This window comes from Otolemur garnettii, unplaced genomic scaffold (assembly GCF_000181295.1).
Source record: "Otolemur garnettii isolate 467f Iridium unplaced genomic scaffold, OtoGar3 scaffold00076, whole genome shotgun sequence".
Lineage (NCBI taxonomy): Eukaryota > Metazoa > Chordata > Mammalia > Primates > Galagidae > Otolemur > Otolemur garnettii.
Genome location: NW_003852471.1, coordinates 2,811,448 through 2,826,629, shown reverse-complemented (window position 1 = coordinate 2,826,629; position 15,182 = coordinate 2,811,448). Strand labels below are relative to the sequence as shown.

The 15,182-nt window shown below is 42.5% G+C and overlaps 1 protein-coding gene across 4 annotated transcripts in view; it reads right to left on the bottom strand.

Moving 5' to 3' along the window:
- The window catches only part of MME (membrane metalloendopeptidase), a 95,211-nt gene extending 83,224 nt beyond the window's left edge, over window positions 1-11,987 (bottom strand). Inside the window, exons 1-3 of one of the 4 annotated variants that reach the window (XM_023515669.1) lie at window positions 11,882-11,987; window positions 7,226-7,395; window positions 6,487-6,522 (exon numbers count right to left, since the gene is read on the bottom strand). In XM_023515669.1, the coding sequence (XP_023371437.1) occupies window positions 6,487-6,522; window positions 7,226-7,385 (196 nt within the window). In that variant the 5' untranslated portion in view covers window positions 7,386-7,395; window positions 11,882-11,987. Of the gene's footprint in view, window positions 1-6,486; window positions 6,523-7,225; window positions 7,397-9,514; window positions 10,907-11,881 lie in introns of those variants that run through there. The other 3 variants (XM_012807834.2, XM_012807833.2, XM_023515670.1) reach the window with 3 other exon arrangements.
- Between the last annotated feature and the right edge of the window lie 3,195 nt (window positions 11,988-15,182).

Sequence of the window (15,182 nt, the reverse complement as noted above, 5' to 3'; positions counted from 1 at the left end):
TTTTTTTTTAGAGTCAGGGTCTTGCTCTTGCTCAGGCTGGTCTTAAACTTATGAGTTCAAGTGATCTGCCTGCCTTGGCCACCCAGAGTGCTAGAATTACAGGCATGAGCCACTGCACCCAGTCCTATTTTTCCTCATGGAGGCTCTGGAGGCAAGAAGGCAGAGTCCATGGCTAACAGAGAGGCAGAGATGTCCCGTTGCTGCTAAGAAAAGGCCAGCTGCTGTCAAGATAGCTTATCTTGGGCCTTACTACAATCCGGCCCTTGCAGATCTGACCACAGATTTTCAAGGTTCACTTTTTCTCCAGGGTCCTAGCTCAAATGACACAGAAGTGTACTGAAATGAGAATATGAATACAGGAGTCACACCCTTCTCTTTACTTTCAGGTTCTAAGGCTGCTGTTACCTGTAACCACGGTCTGAAAATGCTAAACAGAAAATTCCACAAATAGACAATTCATCTCAGGTTTAAATTGTGCGCTGTCCTGAGTAGTGTGATGAAAACTTACGCTGTCCCACTCTGCCCTGCACAGGATGAGGATGAGAGCCCTCCCTGTGTCCAGCATGTCCAAGCTATTTGCCCATAAGTCACTTAGTAGGCAGCTGGATTATCAGACTGACTATTGCAATACAGAAGTGCTTGGTTCAAGGAACCCTAATGGCTCCAAAGCATAAGACTAGTGATGCTGGCGAATTGATAAGTATAATTGCTCTATTTTATTATCAGCTATTGTGAATCTCGTACTGTGTTTAAGATACAAATTAAACTTTACCATAGGTTTGTATTATAGAAACAAAAACACAGTAATATCTGCAGTTTCAGAACAATCACTGTGGGTTTTGTGGCTATCCCTGGAGATAAGGGTTGACTGCGTACACACGATCTCACCGTGCTGCATCTATCCTTCAAGTGAACACAGTCCCCCCCTCCTTTGCTTATATCAATAATTGAATATGGATCAAAAGTTTGCTTAGGAAGTACAGAATTAAAATACAAAGAGTGGACTGTTCTGAGAGGTGTTTCACCCAGGTCTTAATGTTCCGCAAGCCTGTCCCTCAAGACTGCCACAGACCATTGCTCAGGCACAGCATGCATGACTGTCCCAGTGGTCCTGTCCTCTCCTGTGAATTGCATCGCTCATGTATCTTGACTAGGCTTCTCTGGCCCATGGATAGCTGAGGGCCACACTGCTGGCTAACATTTGCTTCTTTCGACACCTCAATTCCCTGTCATATACTAATGGAATCACTGCTACTGTTGCTCATTGTTTTTAGTAAAGCAGCTGTTTTCTGGAGCCTAAGATGTATTTATTCTCTTACTTCTCAATCTGGATTTAACTCCAGCAGACCCTCTATAGTTGACCATCTCCTTATCAGGGGTCCTCAACCTTTTTAAACAGGGGGCCAGTTCACTGTCCCTCAGACCGTTGGAGGGCCAGACTGCGGGTCCTGGGACAAGTCGGCTGCTAAGCAGGACAGGCAGTGGTGGCAAAAACACCTGGCAGGCCGGATGAATGTCCTAGGTGGGCTGCCTGTGGCCCGCAGGCTGTAGTTTGAGGATGCCTGCCTTACATTGACCAGCTCCTTCACTTGACCTAATTTTCATAGGCCAGACATACCACACGTCCGTATCAGTACAGTAGGCCTTGTTCCTTATGTCGAGCACCTCTGTATGGTGACCAGTTTGTTAGAGTCCCTTGGCTGGCCAACTTACAGAGATTCTACTGTACTTCAACACTCTGAGAGTCCTCTATCTTAAGCTTTTCAGCACCATGTTCTAATAGGAGAGGGGCAAATCTACTCTCATGTACTGTATATACAGGCATGGGGTATTAAAAACTTTGCCAGGCTTCTGGTCTCCTTTGAGAGAACAAAGAGAAGTGGTCAAAAATAGAGGCTCTGGAGCCCTGCCGCCTGGGTTGGAATCCTAGCTCTAGCCTGTTATCTACAAAAGGAAGGCATAACTTTCCCTATCTCACCGGGTCTGTATGGGGATCAACTGTGTGTTAATGCATGTAAACTACCTCCAGGAGTGCCAGCACACAAGCATCACGCACTAGCCATTATTATTCTATTTTAATTTTATTGTAGTCTACCCATCTTTATTCTCCCATAATCTATTATTATATTTATTCTTTGTCTTAGTCTATTTGGTGCTGCTATAACAAATTACCTAAGAGTGAATAATTTAAAAGGAACAGAAATTTGTTTCCTCATAGGTCTGGAGGTCTTGGAAGTCTCAGATCATGATGAATTCAGGCCCTTTGGTGAGGGCCTTCTTGCTGTGTCCCTTCTCCCATGGCAAGAGACCCTTATTAAGGACCCTTATAATTAAATAAGACCACCCAAATAATTTAGGATAATTTCAGAGGAGATAATCCTTAACTTAATCTTGCCCTTAAAGCCCCCTTTGCCACATAAGGCTACAACATCATAGGTTCTTGGAACTAAACAGGAAAACATCTTCCAAGGGCCATTGTTCTGCCTGTGACAAAGAGAAAAGCATTGACAACCTCTTGAGATTGTTTAAACCAGTGGTACCCACCAAAGGTGATTCTGCTGTCCCCAGGGGATATTTGTTAATGTCTGGAGACATTGTCTGGTTGTTGAAGTGGGGAGGGAGCTATGAGTAGAGGATGAACCCAGAGTAGAGTCCAAGAAAGCTGTGGAACATCCCGTCTTGAACAGGACAGCCTCACAATGAACAAGTATCCAGCCCCAAATGTCCACAGTGGTGAGGCTAAGAAACTAGGATTGAAAGCATAAAATTCTTTGAAATCTTTTAAGTTAGGAAGGTTTCGATGCAACAGAAGCCAGTTTCAGGATTTACACTTACACAGAGAAGTCCACAGAATCATCCCAGCTCTATAACTCTAAGTTTTTGACAATTTTATGTGGTGAATAAGTTGTGAATAATACACCTTAACAGTAGGGTTTTGGGCTCTGCCTTAAGGTACTATTCGTTAAGTAGTATTTGTTTTATATCTGGCATAATCTTTCATAATGATGCATTTCACATATAGGCAACTTAATTTAAAGCATGTATTATAAACACAATTTTGTGTACATCATAAATATTTAAATCATAGATGCTAAAATTTAAAATTCATAACACCAAACAGATTTCACCATGATCCACAGCCTTTTGCAATATTTTATTTCTGCCTTGAAATAAATGATTACATCCCTTGACTTCAATAGATCAAAGAGGCAAGTTCACTTGCCGTGACATTCCCTTCCACTGTAACAAAGGTTCCAGCTGGAGCCAACTTTCACTTAAAGTAAGCACCTTGGAAATCAATACTTAACTTTTCCAAGTGTCCGATATTTCTGAGCTCAGATTTGCACTCTTTCAGTCTTTTAAAGTCATCTAGAGAATTGTTGGCCGGATATTTTATAGTAAACTTTTCGCCATCTTTCTTCTTATCTTTCTTGTCCTTTCCATCCATCCTCTCTACTCCCTCTTCTTTAATACTTGCTTCTGTGCAAGACTTCCTCTAGCGTTTTCCTAATTTTCAAAAACCTATAAAAGATCTTTGGCAGAAAAGATTTCCTAACCAGCAGAAGATTGTGTATGTTTTTATTCTGGCATGACGTGAAGGGTGTGTATATGACGGTACACCACCCATTTGCTGTGTATCATAATTAACTCCCCCAGGGAGAATATGAAAGAATGTGAAAGTATTCCAATGGCTTAGGAATGAACAGAGAAAAAATGGAGAAAAACACAGCTGTACAGCGCCATGCGTACCACTGAGGCTGTCTCTACTGATACATTTCTCTGCCAAGCTACAGTTCCACCAGGCATTTTACATTTGGTATGATTGCTAAGGTACAATTAAAGGATATGGGCTAACCACGTTTTAGTGAATTGAGACTTGTCAAATGCTATTTAACAACCAGATCCCCAAAGGTCACATCATACTTAAGATTCCGGATTACAAAGGTCCTCTTGTTCCTTGGGATGGGTCTTAGGGAAAAACCACCTTCAAGAGTTTATGGAAATACATCTACCTAGTCGAAGAATCCAGTTTCTTCACAAATGAAATGAGAGAAAGAAGGAAAACAAAGGGAGAGAAAGCAAGCATAGAATTTACAGATTAAGATTAGAGACATCTCAAGTTTATTAAGGAGAGGGGGACTAACCCTTACATGTCCCTACATCAGTGAAAGTTTCAAAACAGGACGGACATGGGTGTATAATAGGGTAGCGGATGAGAGAGGAAATGGCTGGAAGATGTCAGGGAGGAAGTGAATGGCAGCTTCATCAGGGGGCACGTACAAATTTCACACGGAAACATTTCCCAGCTGAAGTACCTGTGCAACCATTTCCCTGAGGAATAAAGAAACTTTTTTGTTTCTGGGAAAGGCCTTGGATGATAAAATGAATGTTATTATACTGAGCAGCAAATGGCTAACATCTAAACGAGGCGTCCCTCAAGCTCCCCACAGCACATCGCAGGGTACACATCTATTGAGTTTGACATGCAGAACAAGAAACCCATCAAAAAGCAATACAGAAAATCAAAGGGCACAGAATTTAAGACATAACATTATAACCTAGAATTCCAAGACAATTTCCTGCCATTATTATGCAAAGTTCTGTGAGTAACAAAATCCCAGGTAAGAATATAGGACAGAAAATGGATAAAATCATTTGGGAAAGTTTGTTTCTTGGAAAATTTGCAGACGTTAGAAAGGAGGTTTGGGGCTTGGTGCCTATAGCACAGTTGTTACAGAGCCAGCCACATACACTGAGGGTGGTAGGTTCAAACCCAGCTTGGGGCAGCTAAACAACTGCAACAAAAAAATAGCCGGGCATTGTGGCAGGCACCTGTAGTTCCAGCTACTTGGGAGGCTGAGGCCAGAGAATCCCTTAAGCCCAAGAGTTTGAGGTTGCTGTGAGCTGTGACGCCATAGCAGTCTACCCAGGGCAACATAGTGAGACTCTGTCCAAAGGGGAAAAAAAAAAAAAAAGAAGAACAGAGGCTTGGAATCTCTTGCTAAGGGGTGTGAACATTACGCTGATATCCCAGACTGCTGTACCCAGCTATCATCTTTTTCCTCCTTGAAGAAAACACAAATGCCCTCCTTTGTTCACGTTGATTACAGACCTCCACACAGTTCTCTGCTTCCCTGTCTGGCCTTTATTTTCCTCCTGCCTTCATTACTGATGTCATCTTAAGGTCAGCCCTGTGCTTTTTCTCTTCTCTTTTTGGGAATCAAGTGCTCCCAAGGTTTACACTATCACCCCTAGGCCACAGACTCCAAATCCAAATTCCAGCTTCTTCTCCCCCACCTCTGGCCTCCTGCTGTCTACCTTCATGGGAATGTTACCAGACACATCCAGATCTACTTCTGAACCTCTCTATTTCTGCGTGGGCTGCCACCATCCTCCTTAGACCCTGGGATTTTAAAACTTCCTATTTGTCATTTTCAACTCATTTGTACCCTTCATTTCACTTAGCAAGTCAGTTCGACTGACTCCTCCAGCTCCCCGGAGCTGTCACGGCAGTGGCCCCACAGGCTGACCTTCTCAGCGCACATCTGGATCACAACAGCAGCCCAGCCTGCCCTCCCAGGCACATCACATCTCACTCAATCCATCCAGTCTAGCATTCCCAGAATCATCCTTCAATTTCTGCCTGGTCACTCCCTTGTTTTTAAAAAATATTTCTCTTCTATTTAAAAAATAAAACTAAACAGATTTTTTAGGCATTCCAACCTATGCCCCAATCCATCCAGCCTGTTTTTTATGGCTGGTTCTTCTTTTTTTAAATTAAATCATAGCTGTGTACATTAATGCAATCACGAGGTACAATGTGCTGGTTTTATGTACCATTTGAAATGTTTTCATCAAACTGGTTAACAAAGCTTTCACCGCATTTTCTTAGTTATTTGTGTTAAGACATTTATACTCTACACTTAGTAAATTTAACATGTACCCTAGAGGGGAGGGGAGGATGGGTGGAGGGAGGCTAATTGGTGGGACCACACCTATGGTGTGTTTTTATGGCTTCTTAACAACATGATTTATTCCTGTTGTTTTATATCCTTGTTTGGAATTCCCTTCCTACCTCCACTTCCAAATCCCTGTCCCACTTCAAGGCCCTTCCCAAATCTAAACTCCTCCACTTTACCTTACACGACTGCATGTCACTCCCTTCCGAATTCTCCCCTCTAAGGATGTATACTGAGAAACTTAACACTTGATGAAATGATGCCGCTATTTCACCTGTGTTCATTTTCTTTCTCCAGCTATATGGCAAGATCCATAAAAATAAAGAAATGGTTTTCTGTCACAGTTCTACAGAGCCTAGGGCCAAAAACCTAATCTGCTATTTAAATATATTTTAGTTTTCCTTGACTGGAAAGCATGACACGTAAATGAGTTACCAATAACAAATCAAAGTACAAACAAAATGAATGATTTTTCAATGTTATACATTCATTGTAAAACTATTAAACATAAAAACCACTTTCTTACCTGATTTTATGCAGTCTGATGACTTGCAAATACCATCTAGAAAAAGGAGGGTACATACATAAATACTTGCAATACAGGCTTTTCAAATTTTCCTACCTTTTGTTCCTTTAAAAAGTACTGATTAAATAATCAATTCCTTTACAAAAAGAACTAGAAATTGAGTATTACATATCATTGTCATTGGTCAGAAAAAAATAGGCAAATATCATGAGCAAACTTAAATATAAAATTTCGATTATGAAAGAAAATGTTATTATATATTTCTACCAAGTAAGCTGTAGTCTTATTAAACTGAAATGATCAGTTGTTTTAGTCTAGAAATCATTTTTTTCCCATTAAAGAACCAATCTTTCCTAATCCTTCTTGTGAAAAATTTCCAAGACTCAAATTAGATTTCTTAAATTCCTGTAAAGTCTTTCAGAATTTACACAACAAAAGTTGGCTGATGACATTACTAAAGTTGGTCATAAAATTGTGAGTCCTTTAGTCAAATAAAATTATATGTTAGACTTCCATAAAGTAAACGTAAGTGCACTAAATATGCTTAACAATTAGCAATGTCGCTCAAACTTAAAAGACATTGGACTGTAGTCAAAGTTAGTCGTTTCGACATACTGGTGTTACATTTTACAAATGAATCTTTGTATGATTTTCTTCGTGTCCCGAGCGTTAATCCATTTGTTAGGGAGATGAAGATTCCCTTCTCTTCTGGGTTTACGTGTGCATGCGCGTAACTCACCATCATAGGTTGCGTAGAGAGCGATCATGGTCACAGCTATGACAGTGAGCAGCAGGACTAGGACGGAGAGACTGATCTCCAGGGGGGTCCATCGCTGTTTCTTCTTTGGCTTTGGAGTGTTGATGTCAGTTATATCCATCTGACTTTCTGATCTGCCCATCACCTAAAATCTGCAATAATGAATAAATGGGTAAGTAGAGAAAATTCATAGACAGTTTTCCAAATGCTTAATGTGGCTAACTAAAAGTAAAACATTAATTTCTTTTAAGTTAGAGATAAAAGTTTGCTTTTTTTTTCTTAAAGTGAAAATTTAGACGCTGAAAACTAGGAATGGAGAGCCAGATAAACCAGACAGGTCCCGGTTACAACCTTTTTGGGCTTTTTTCATATATCCCTGAAGATCCAAGTGAGTTTAGACAAAGAGACTTGGTTAAATACTCAGGTAGGAACTCTTCAGCAGTTCCTAAGCAAATAATTGCTGTGCCGTCATTAAGAAAGTTTTAAAAGGGCTCTTCTGAACTTTGGACTAACGTCAAAGGTTAATTTTGTATCTTGCTCCAGTGGCTTCCTTTATAAGGTCAAAAATCAGTGACTAATACCTAGAGGTTTTGACTAAGCGATAATTTCAAATATAAATACAGATTAAACCCCCAAAGGAACAAACAGTTGAGGCAGATTATTTTAGTCATACTTTATTTTTACAGTTCAAAATAACTACTACTGCTGATATGGTATCTATTAACCAACAGGTTAGACAACATTCTGAAAATGGTCACTCATTGGACCAAAAGTCAGTGGTTTACACTCTGGGATGAAAAATATTAACCACATCAACGTCTTCTTGGGGGATAAAAGAGATAAAAAATACATGATTAAAAATATTTCTACCTTGCAGCTCAGGGTCTTACGTGTTAAGCTATAAATTTAATGTATATTTAAATTAATAATAGTTAGAATTCTACTAATAATAGCTGAGACTTACTGTACGTTTTTCATGTGACAGTCACAGTTCTTAGTGTCTTACATGTACTAATTAACTTAACCATCATAACAAGGGTATTCATATTCCAATTTTATCTTCTGGGAAACTGAAGCACAGAGAATTCAAGTAACTTTCTCAAGTCTACCCAACTAGTCAACACTCTCTGTAAAGATCTCATCTGGTCATTGTTCTGAATAAAACTATATCATCATGCAAGAAAATCTACTTCAGATCTTATCGCAAAAATTTGGCAGGGGGGCCTTAAGGGGATGCAAGCCTACATATTACATTTCAATATTTCTTTTAGAGGCCTAGAGATTCTTTATAAGTCAGTCACCAAAGCTTAGAACATACAATTTCCACTTCTCTTCCTGACTGCATAAAAGAACATCTCAAACTAAAAAAAATTGGCTGTTTATAGCTTAGCACAAATTAATCTTAGAATTTAGTTCCTCGAGAAGTGATTGCTCAGAAATGCTCTTTTTTGTTGAATACACACAATTCTCTGAGGTTGTGTTTTGTGGGAACTGAGGCATAGGAGAAAGGAGAAACATATTCTATATTGAAGTGTGGTCTGGGTGGAGATAACAGATAATTAGAAATATCACCTCCCCAGTGAATTAGTAATAAGTGAACCACAACTAGACTTTAAAGTTCTTGATACAAAGTCTTAAATATGTTGTCCCTGTGATTACAAAGCTCTATAAGCAAGGACAGACTATGAAATAAAAATACTTTATTAGACAATGAAAACTGTGTCTGCTCAATAAAAGTGGAATGCAATGTACCTGAATGTTAAAATGTCTTACTTAATGGTTATGTAACTCATGTTGGCTTCCTCTTACCACCCCTGGGGTTATGATATGGAATTGCATTCATTGATCTCGGGCCTATTTTAATAGGAATAGTGGTTGGGCAAAGAAAAGATGGGAACAAATTTAATACTTGGACACTTCACAGAGAGGTAAACAATAAAAAGAGTAATTTTTCCACTCCCTCCAGATTTCAACACTGACCTAAAGAACGTCTGAGTATTAATCACATTTGCTTTAGTATCTCTCTCTCTTGAATATGTCTCCCCCTACTCTAATAATATTTAGGAGGCAATCTGGAGAAATGTTTTACTGGTATAAAATGACCCACTTTTTAAAAATTAGTAGTTCTTCCTGAGAAACAGCAGTGTCTGTGCAAAGTAAAGGTTAGGGTGGGGGGAGAAGGGCGGATAAGGGTTGGCATGGTGCAGGAAAGCCAGTAGACAGGCATTTCTTTCCCCTTTCTGAGTCTTCTTCCCTGGCTCTTCTCCTTACCCTGGAGATTGTGGTGTGACGCAGATGGACTCTTAATGCTTGGGCACCTAAGGCTGTAAACAGTAACAGGGAAATTAAGGCAGTGACTGAAGACGCAGCAAATGAATATCACCTTTGAATAACCTGTAAACTCTCCATCTGTGCCTCCTGTAACGCTCCATGAATTCTTCAAAGAAGTCTTTTGCTTCTAAGTAGGACTTTTTGACAACATTGAGCAAAAGCAAAAATAACGCAAGTTTAGCCTCTTGATTAACTTTATCGTTCCGTTCCAGTGAATTCTGGAGGGTTTGTTATTTTCCTTCAGGAAAACAGGGGACGGAATCTTGAACCTTAGGATGGAACACATCACTAACACACCCCAACACCTGAATATGCAATCTAACCACACCCAACCACATTTAAGGAGGAGGGGAAGGGGCTACAAGTAAACAAAAAAATACCAAAAAACTGAAAAGTTGATTCTTGTGATCCCATATGAAGTAGGAGATGCAAAAACATACCCATATTCTTAAAATATTTCTCCTCAACCGGAGATGTGTCGTTAAATGTCTAAACCACAGATGAAGAAAATAGAGAATGAGTAGATGTCACTCAGCAAGAACCCGACAAACCTCTGCTTGACAACATCACCAAATTATTATTTTGCTTAAGATAAGCTCAATTTCCAATAATGTAAAGCAGTGATTCTTATTCCAATGGGGCTCTAGCATCACTTTATCAGACAGTCAAATCAAGGAACCTGAGTAATTGATTTCTTAAAGGGGAGTCTATTTGCAGACTTATCTAAGCCATTTTCATCTTCCCAGCACGTTACAACATAAATTTATTTCTGCAAATTCCTCAGGGTGTCCTATGCAATGACGGTTTGCATTGTGGAAACGGAGGCACAGGAAGACGCGGAAACAAGTTCCCTGTTTGAGCCATGTCTGCAGAAGCTGAGGAGGGAGGGACTCAGGAGAATCATCCTGTTTCCCAGACGTTAACTAGTAGGTGTTTGCTGGGCCTGAACTATGAGTTCCGGACACAAAGTCCCCACCACATTTCCCCCCGTGCATAGTGTAGCTATACAACCAAAGACACAGCATCAGGTTCAAGAAACTATCAGGCAGTTTTTATAACATCAGGTTCAAGAAACTATCAGGCAGTTTTTATAAAGTGCTAGAACTTAGCAATAACTCAAAGGGGTGAAACTGTATGCCTTCGTGGCCGAATTGTTGAAAGGCAGCTTCCAAACGCTGACGCTGCAAGTCGGGTGCTAGTTTTCAGTTTAATAAAATTGCCATTTGAATCATACAGAGAGAAGTAATAGACTTGATCAAAAGGCTAAGGCAGGGCTTTCGGTTGCAATTATCCTCACTTTAAAACAATAAAAGTAGATTGAGACCAGTTAAGCGAGGAGATGGTCTGAAAACTTTTGTCTGCAAAAGAACACCCTCACTCCGCACCCAGGAACCCTTGTGTGATTTGAGCATAAATTACATAATAGAAAATTAAGGTTCAAAGCAAGATGAAGAGGTGGGAAAATGAAAAGATCTTCAGGTTAAGAAAAGCAAAAACAGAAAAGTGAGTTATAATTGAGAAAATCCGACAGAAACCAAATGAAAACAAACCTTACTTAAAAAAAAAAGAAAAGAAAAGAAAAGAAAATCAGCGTCTGTACAGCAGCCTGGCAAATTCCCAGCCCCCAAATCAGCCCCGCAGCAATTTGGTAGCGCTGATCTCGGTAACCAAACCTAACGGCCCGGGCAGAGGCTGCAGGGAGCTGTAGGAAATGAACCCGGAGGGTCGACCTGGCATCCCCGGCAGGGCAGGGTCCTCCTCCAGGTCACCCTCTTTGCCCCTTTCCCTCCCTCACTCTTCAGGTCCCAGCAGCGGCTGCTTCCCGGGCACGCCTCCCTCGCCCACGGCCGCGGAGTCCCGGGCGCTCGGGTCGCGCCAGCCTCAGCCGCTGACCCCTCGGCGCCCCCGGCAGCCGCTCCCACCGGCCGGCTCTGCCCTCCCGTGCGCGTCCCACGGGCTCCCGGCGCCCTGGACGCTCGCGCCCTTTGGACCCTTCTGCCTCCGCGCCCAGGTGCCAGCTCGCTCTCCTGGGACTCACCAGTGGGATTCGGGAGAAGTTGGAGGCTGCTGAGCAGACACATCCCGACCAATGAGCGCGCGGGGCCGGGCGCGGCGGGCTGCGGGCTGCGGGCTGCGGGGGTCGGGGAGCCCCGCCGCGCGCCGCTCGGTGGGTGCATCGGCCCCGGCGCGCCCGGAGCGGCGCCGAGCCGGGCCGCACTTCGGGGAGGTTCCGGGCCAGTTTCGGCCTGGGCCCGGGGGCGATGGGAAACCCGGGCAGCCCTCGGACCCGCACCCGGAGAGACTCACCGTGGCCTCTGTGCGGATCCCACGCCGGGAGTTGGCGGCTGCTCCCGCCTGCGCTCGGCCGAGCCTCGCCACTTGCACATCGCGCCCCGTGCGTCTCGGTGCTCTCGGCACCCCCACCCCACCCCCCCGCGCCGCGGCTGGACCGGCGAGAGGAGCAGTTCCCCGGGTGACCTGAAGGTTTCCGCTAGGTCTTCCGAATCCAGGCGTTTCAAGTGTGGGGGCCGGCGGGGCGGGGGGCGGCATGGACGGGAGAAAGTCCCCCCCCCTTCCCCCCTCCTCACCCTTCCCCAAAGGGCTTTGCCAAACATTCTTGGAATTGCTTAGCTTCGGGGCTTTCAAGAAAACAATACACTGACTCTCGGGGATTCTGCGGCGCGGATGAAGGCTCTGGCTCCCCGGGACCGAGTCCGTGAAGCTCGTCTGTCTCACACTCTTCGCTCCTTTTCCTCCTGCATTCAAGTTTCTCTCCTTTCTTTCTCATTTCAGAATTTTCTCCCCTTCCTTTCTTTCTTCTTTTCTTCTCCTCTTCCCCCTCTCCTTCTCATCGTCCTTCCCTCCCCCTTTCCCCTCTTTCTTTTCCCTCTTCCCCACCACCCCGCCTTTGGTCAGAGCAAATAGGATTCCAAGATCTGTACTGAAACTCTTCGCTTCCACCTCCTGACTCTGGGGAATCTCGTAACAGGTGTACCTGGGAGGTTGACGGTGGAAGGAAGAAAGACAGATAAAAATAAGCTAACATGTGTCCTACCTACTAAAATTAGCTGTACCGTGTGTGGACCCTTGTCATTTAATGCGGCCGGGCAGCACCACTCCTCACACTGAGAATCCTTCACAGAAGGGTAAAAAATCAAGGAAATAATTTTTGCACAAAGGCAATTTGTTTCATAAAGGCTGCCTTTAGCAGCTGTAACTGCCAAAGAGTTCAGAAAAACTGAAGCTCCGCTATTTTGTGTGTGTGTGCGGCTTCCTTGATTCTTAATTCAATGCCAAGTATATGAATTGCTTTCAACACTGATTCCTTTCCTCCTTTGAATTACATGTAATCACACACACACACACACACACACATACACACACCCTGGAGAGAGCATACTGAGTTTTCCTGAACTTGGAATTACCTGTTTTTAACATCAAAACAACTTCTTGAGAGGAGATAGAGCTTCAGATTTAACACAACTTATAAGTCCCAGGGATGTCATACAAAGCCTAGAAAGAAGAAAAAAAAATCAGATCAAAGATTGCTACATAAAACTGAGACCACTGAAAAGAAACACCAGTGGTGAAAAGACGAACTAACAAAAAAACAAAACTTTAAAGCCCCCTCCCACCGTCCCCCTCAATTCTCCCCTCAGAAATGTAAATATATTATTCCCTTTTCTCAGCCTAGAGTGAGACTGATACATTTACAACAGGGCTGATGTGGTGGCTCACGTCTATAATCCCAACACTTAAGAATCTAAGGATCACTAAAGGCTTAAGGATCACTTGAGAGTTGGAGACAAACCTGAGAAACATAGGGAGCTTCTGACTCTACAAAAAAATTACAAAAATTAGCTGGGCATGGTCATAAGTGCCTATAGTTCCAGCTACTCTGGAGGCTGAAGCAAGACAATTGCTTGAGCCCAGGAGTTTGAGGTTGCAGTGAGCTCAGCTGACACCATGCACTCTAGCCCTGGCAACAGAGTAAGATCTGTCTCAAAAAAAAAAAAAAAAAAAAAAAACAACCCCACACAAATATTTATTTTAGACTTCAGATGGACATAGGGCTAGAACTTATATTAATTATGTGGCTTCTCTCTCTGTCTCTCTCTCTGTCCTCTGTCTTCCCCCTCACTCTACTCTCTCTCTCTTCTCTTCCTCACTTTCTCCTTTTCTCTCTCCCCTCTTTTCTCGCCTCCTCAGTGCTGCTCTGCAGCCTCCCTCCCCCCCACTATAAAAGCCTTTCGTACAAAAAAAAAAATTATGTGGCTTGAATATTCCCAAGTTAAAATTTTACAGTAAAGTAGTCCCTGCTAGACTGTGCTAAATAAAAATTGAGAGAATTATGGCCACCTGATTCTCATTTAAGTGACTTGCCCCTCATAAAATTAATGAAGGGCTATAAGGTGGGAACTATGGTTGGGGAAATATGGGTATAAACAGTTTTTTTTACCCTAGCTTGCTTTCCGTCACATATGTGATGGTCATAGAGATTCTTAGCTTTTTTCACTGCTACCATAGATAACATCACCCTTGTGAAACCTGGAGATAAGTGCTGAGATCTCTTCCATGCCCTGCCTTCCAGTTGAATGGTTGACTCACCCAGTCCAGTGGCCTATACCGGGAAACTGACTCAACTGGTGTTCTGACTTCCAGCCAAGAGGGACTCAGCAAGAAGACAATTTCAACACCCCTATGTTCCCATTCAGAACCCAGTCAATTAGCAGATCCAATTACGTAGCCCTTTGCAAGCCAAAATGTTACTACTCAAAGAGGGTCCAGTGCCCTTGGGGGCCATTGGCCACACTGTCAGCCAATGAGCACTGGGACAGATCCACTAAACTTTGTCAGAAGGCCGGAGATTGTGCAGAACAGACAGAGTAGCCTCTCCAAAACTGTTCTTCCATTTCTGAAATTACCGTTTTATACATAAAAGTTCAAAGCAAAGACCACATTAACCCTTATTCTAAATAATAATCAGCATAACTCAGTGACCTATTAACATTCCAATTCAAAAGCTAATCTTCTAAATCAATCCATCTAATCTACTCAAGATAGGTACCCTTAGGGTGGAAGCTAAAATCATAAAACAATGAGGGAAGTAAAGGTTACTTAGGACCTAAACCCTGTAGACCAGCTGACTGGTCTCCATCTTGTTCTCACTACATGTATTTTCAAAACTATCTTTAGAGACCAAAATTTCCAGAGAACAGATTTGAGAAATTTCTCCATCTCTTTGTAATTTCACAATTAATGTCAGTTCCCCGGTATAGGCCACTGGACTGGGTGAGTCAGCCATTCAACTGGAATGCAGGGCATGGAAGAGATCTCAGCACTTATCCCCACGTTTCACAAGGGTGATGTTATCTATGGTAGCAGTGAAAACAGCTAAGAATCTCTAGCTACTAATCCATCTAATCTCAAGATAGGCACCCTTAGGGTAGAAGCTACAATCATAAAACAATGAGGGGAGTAAAGATTACTTAGGACCTAAACCCTATAGACCAGCTGACTGGTCTCCATCTTGTTCTCACTACATGTGTTTTCAAAACTATCTTTAGAGACCAAAATTTCCAGAGAACAGATTTGAGAAATTTCTCCA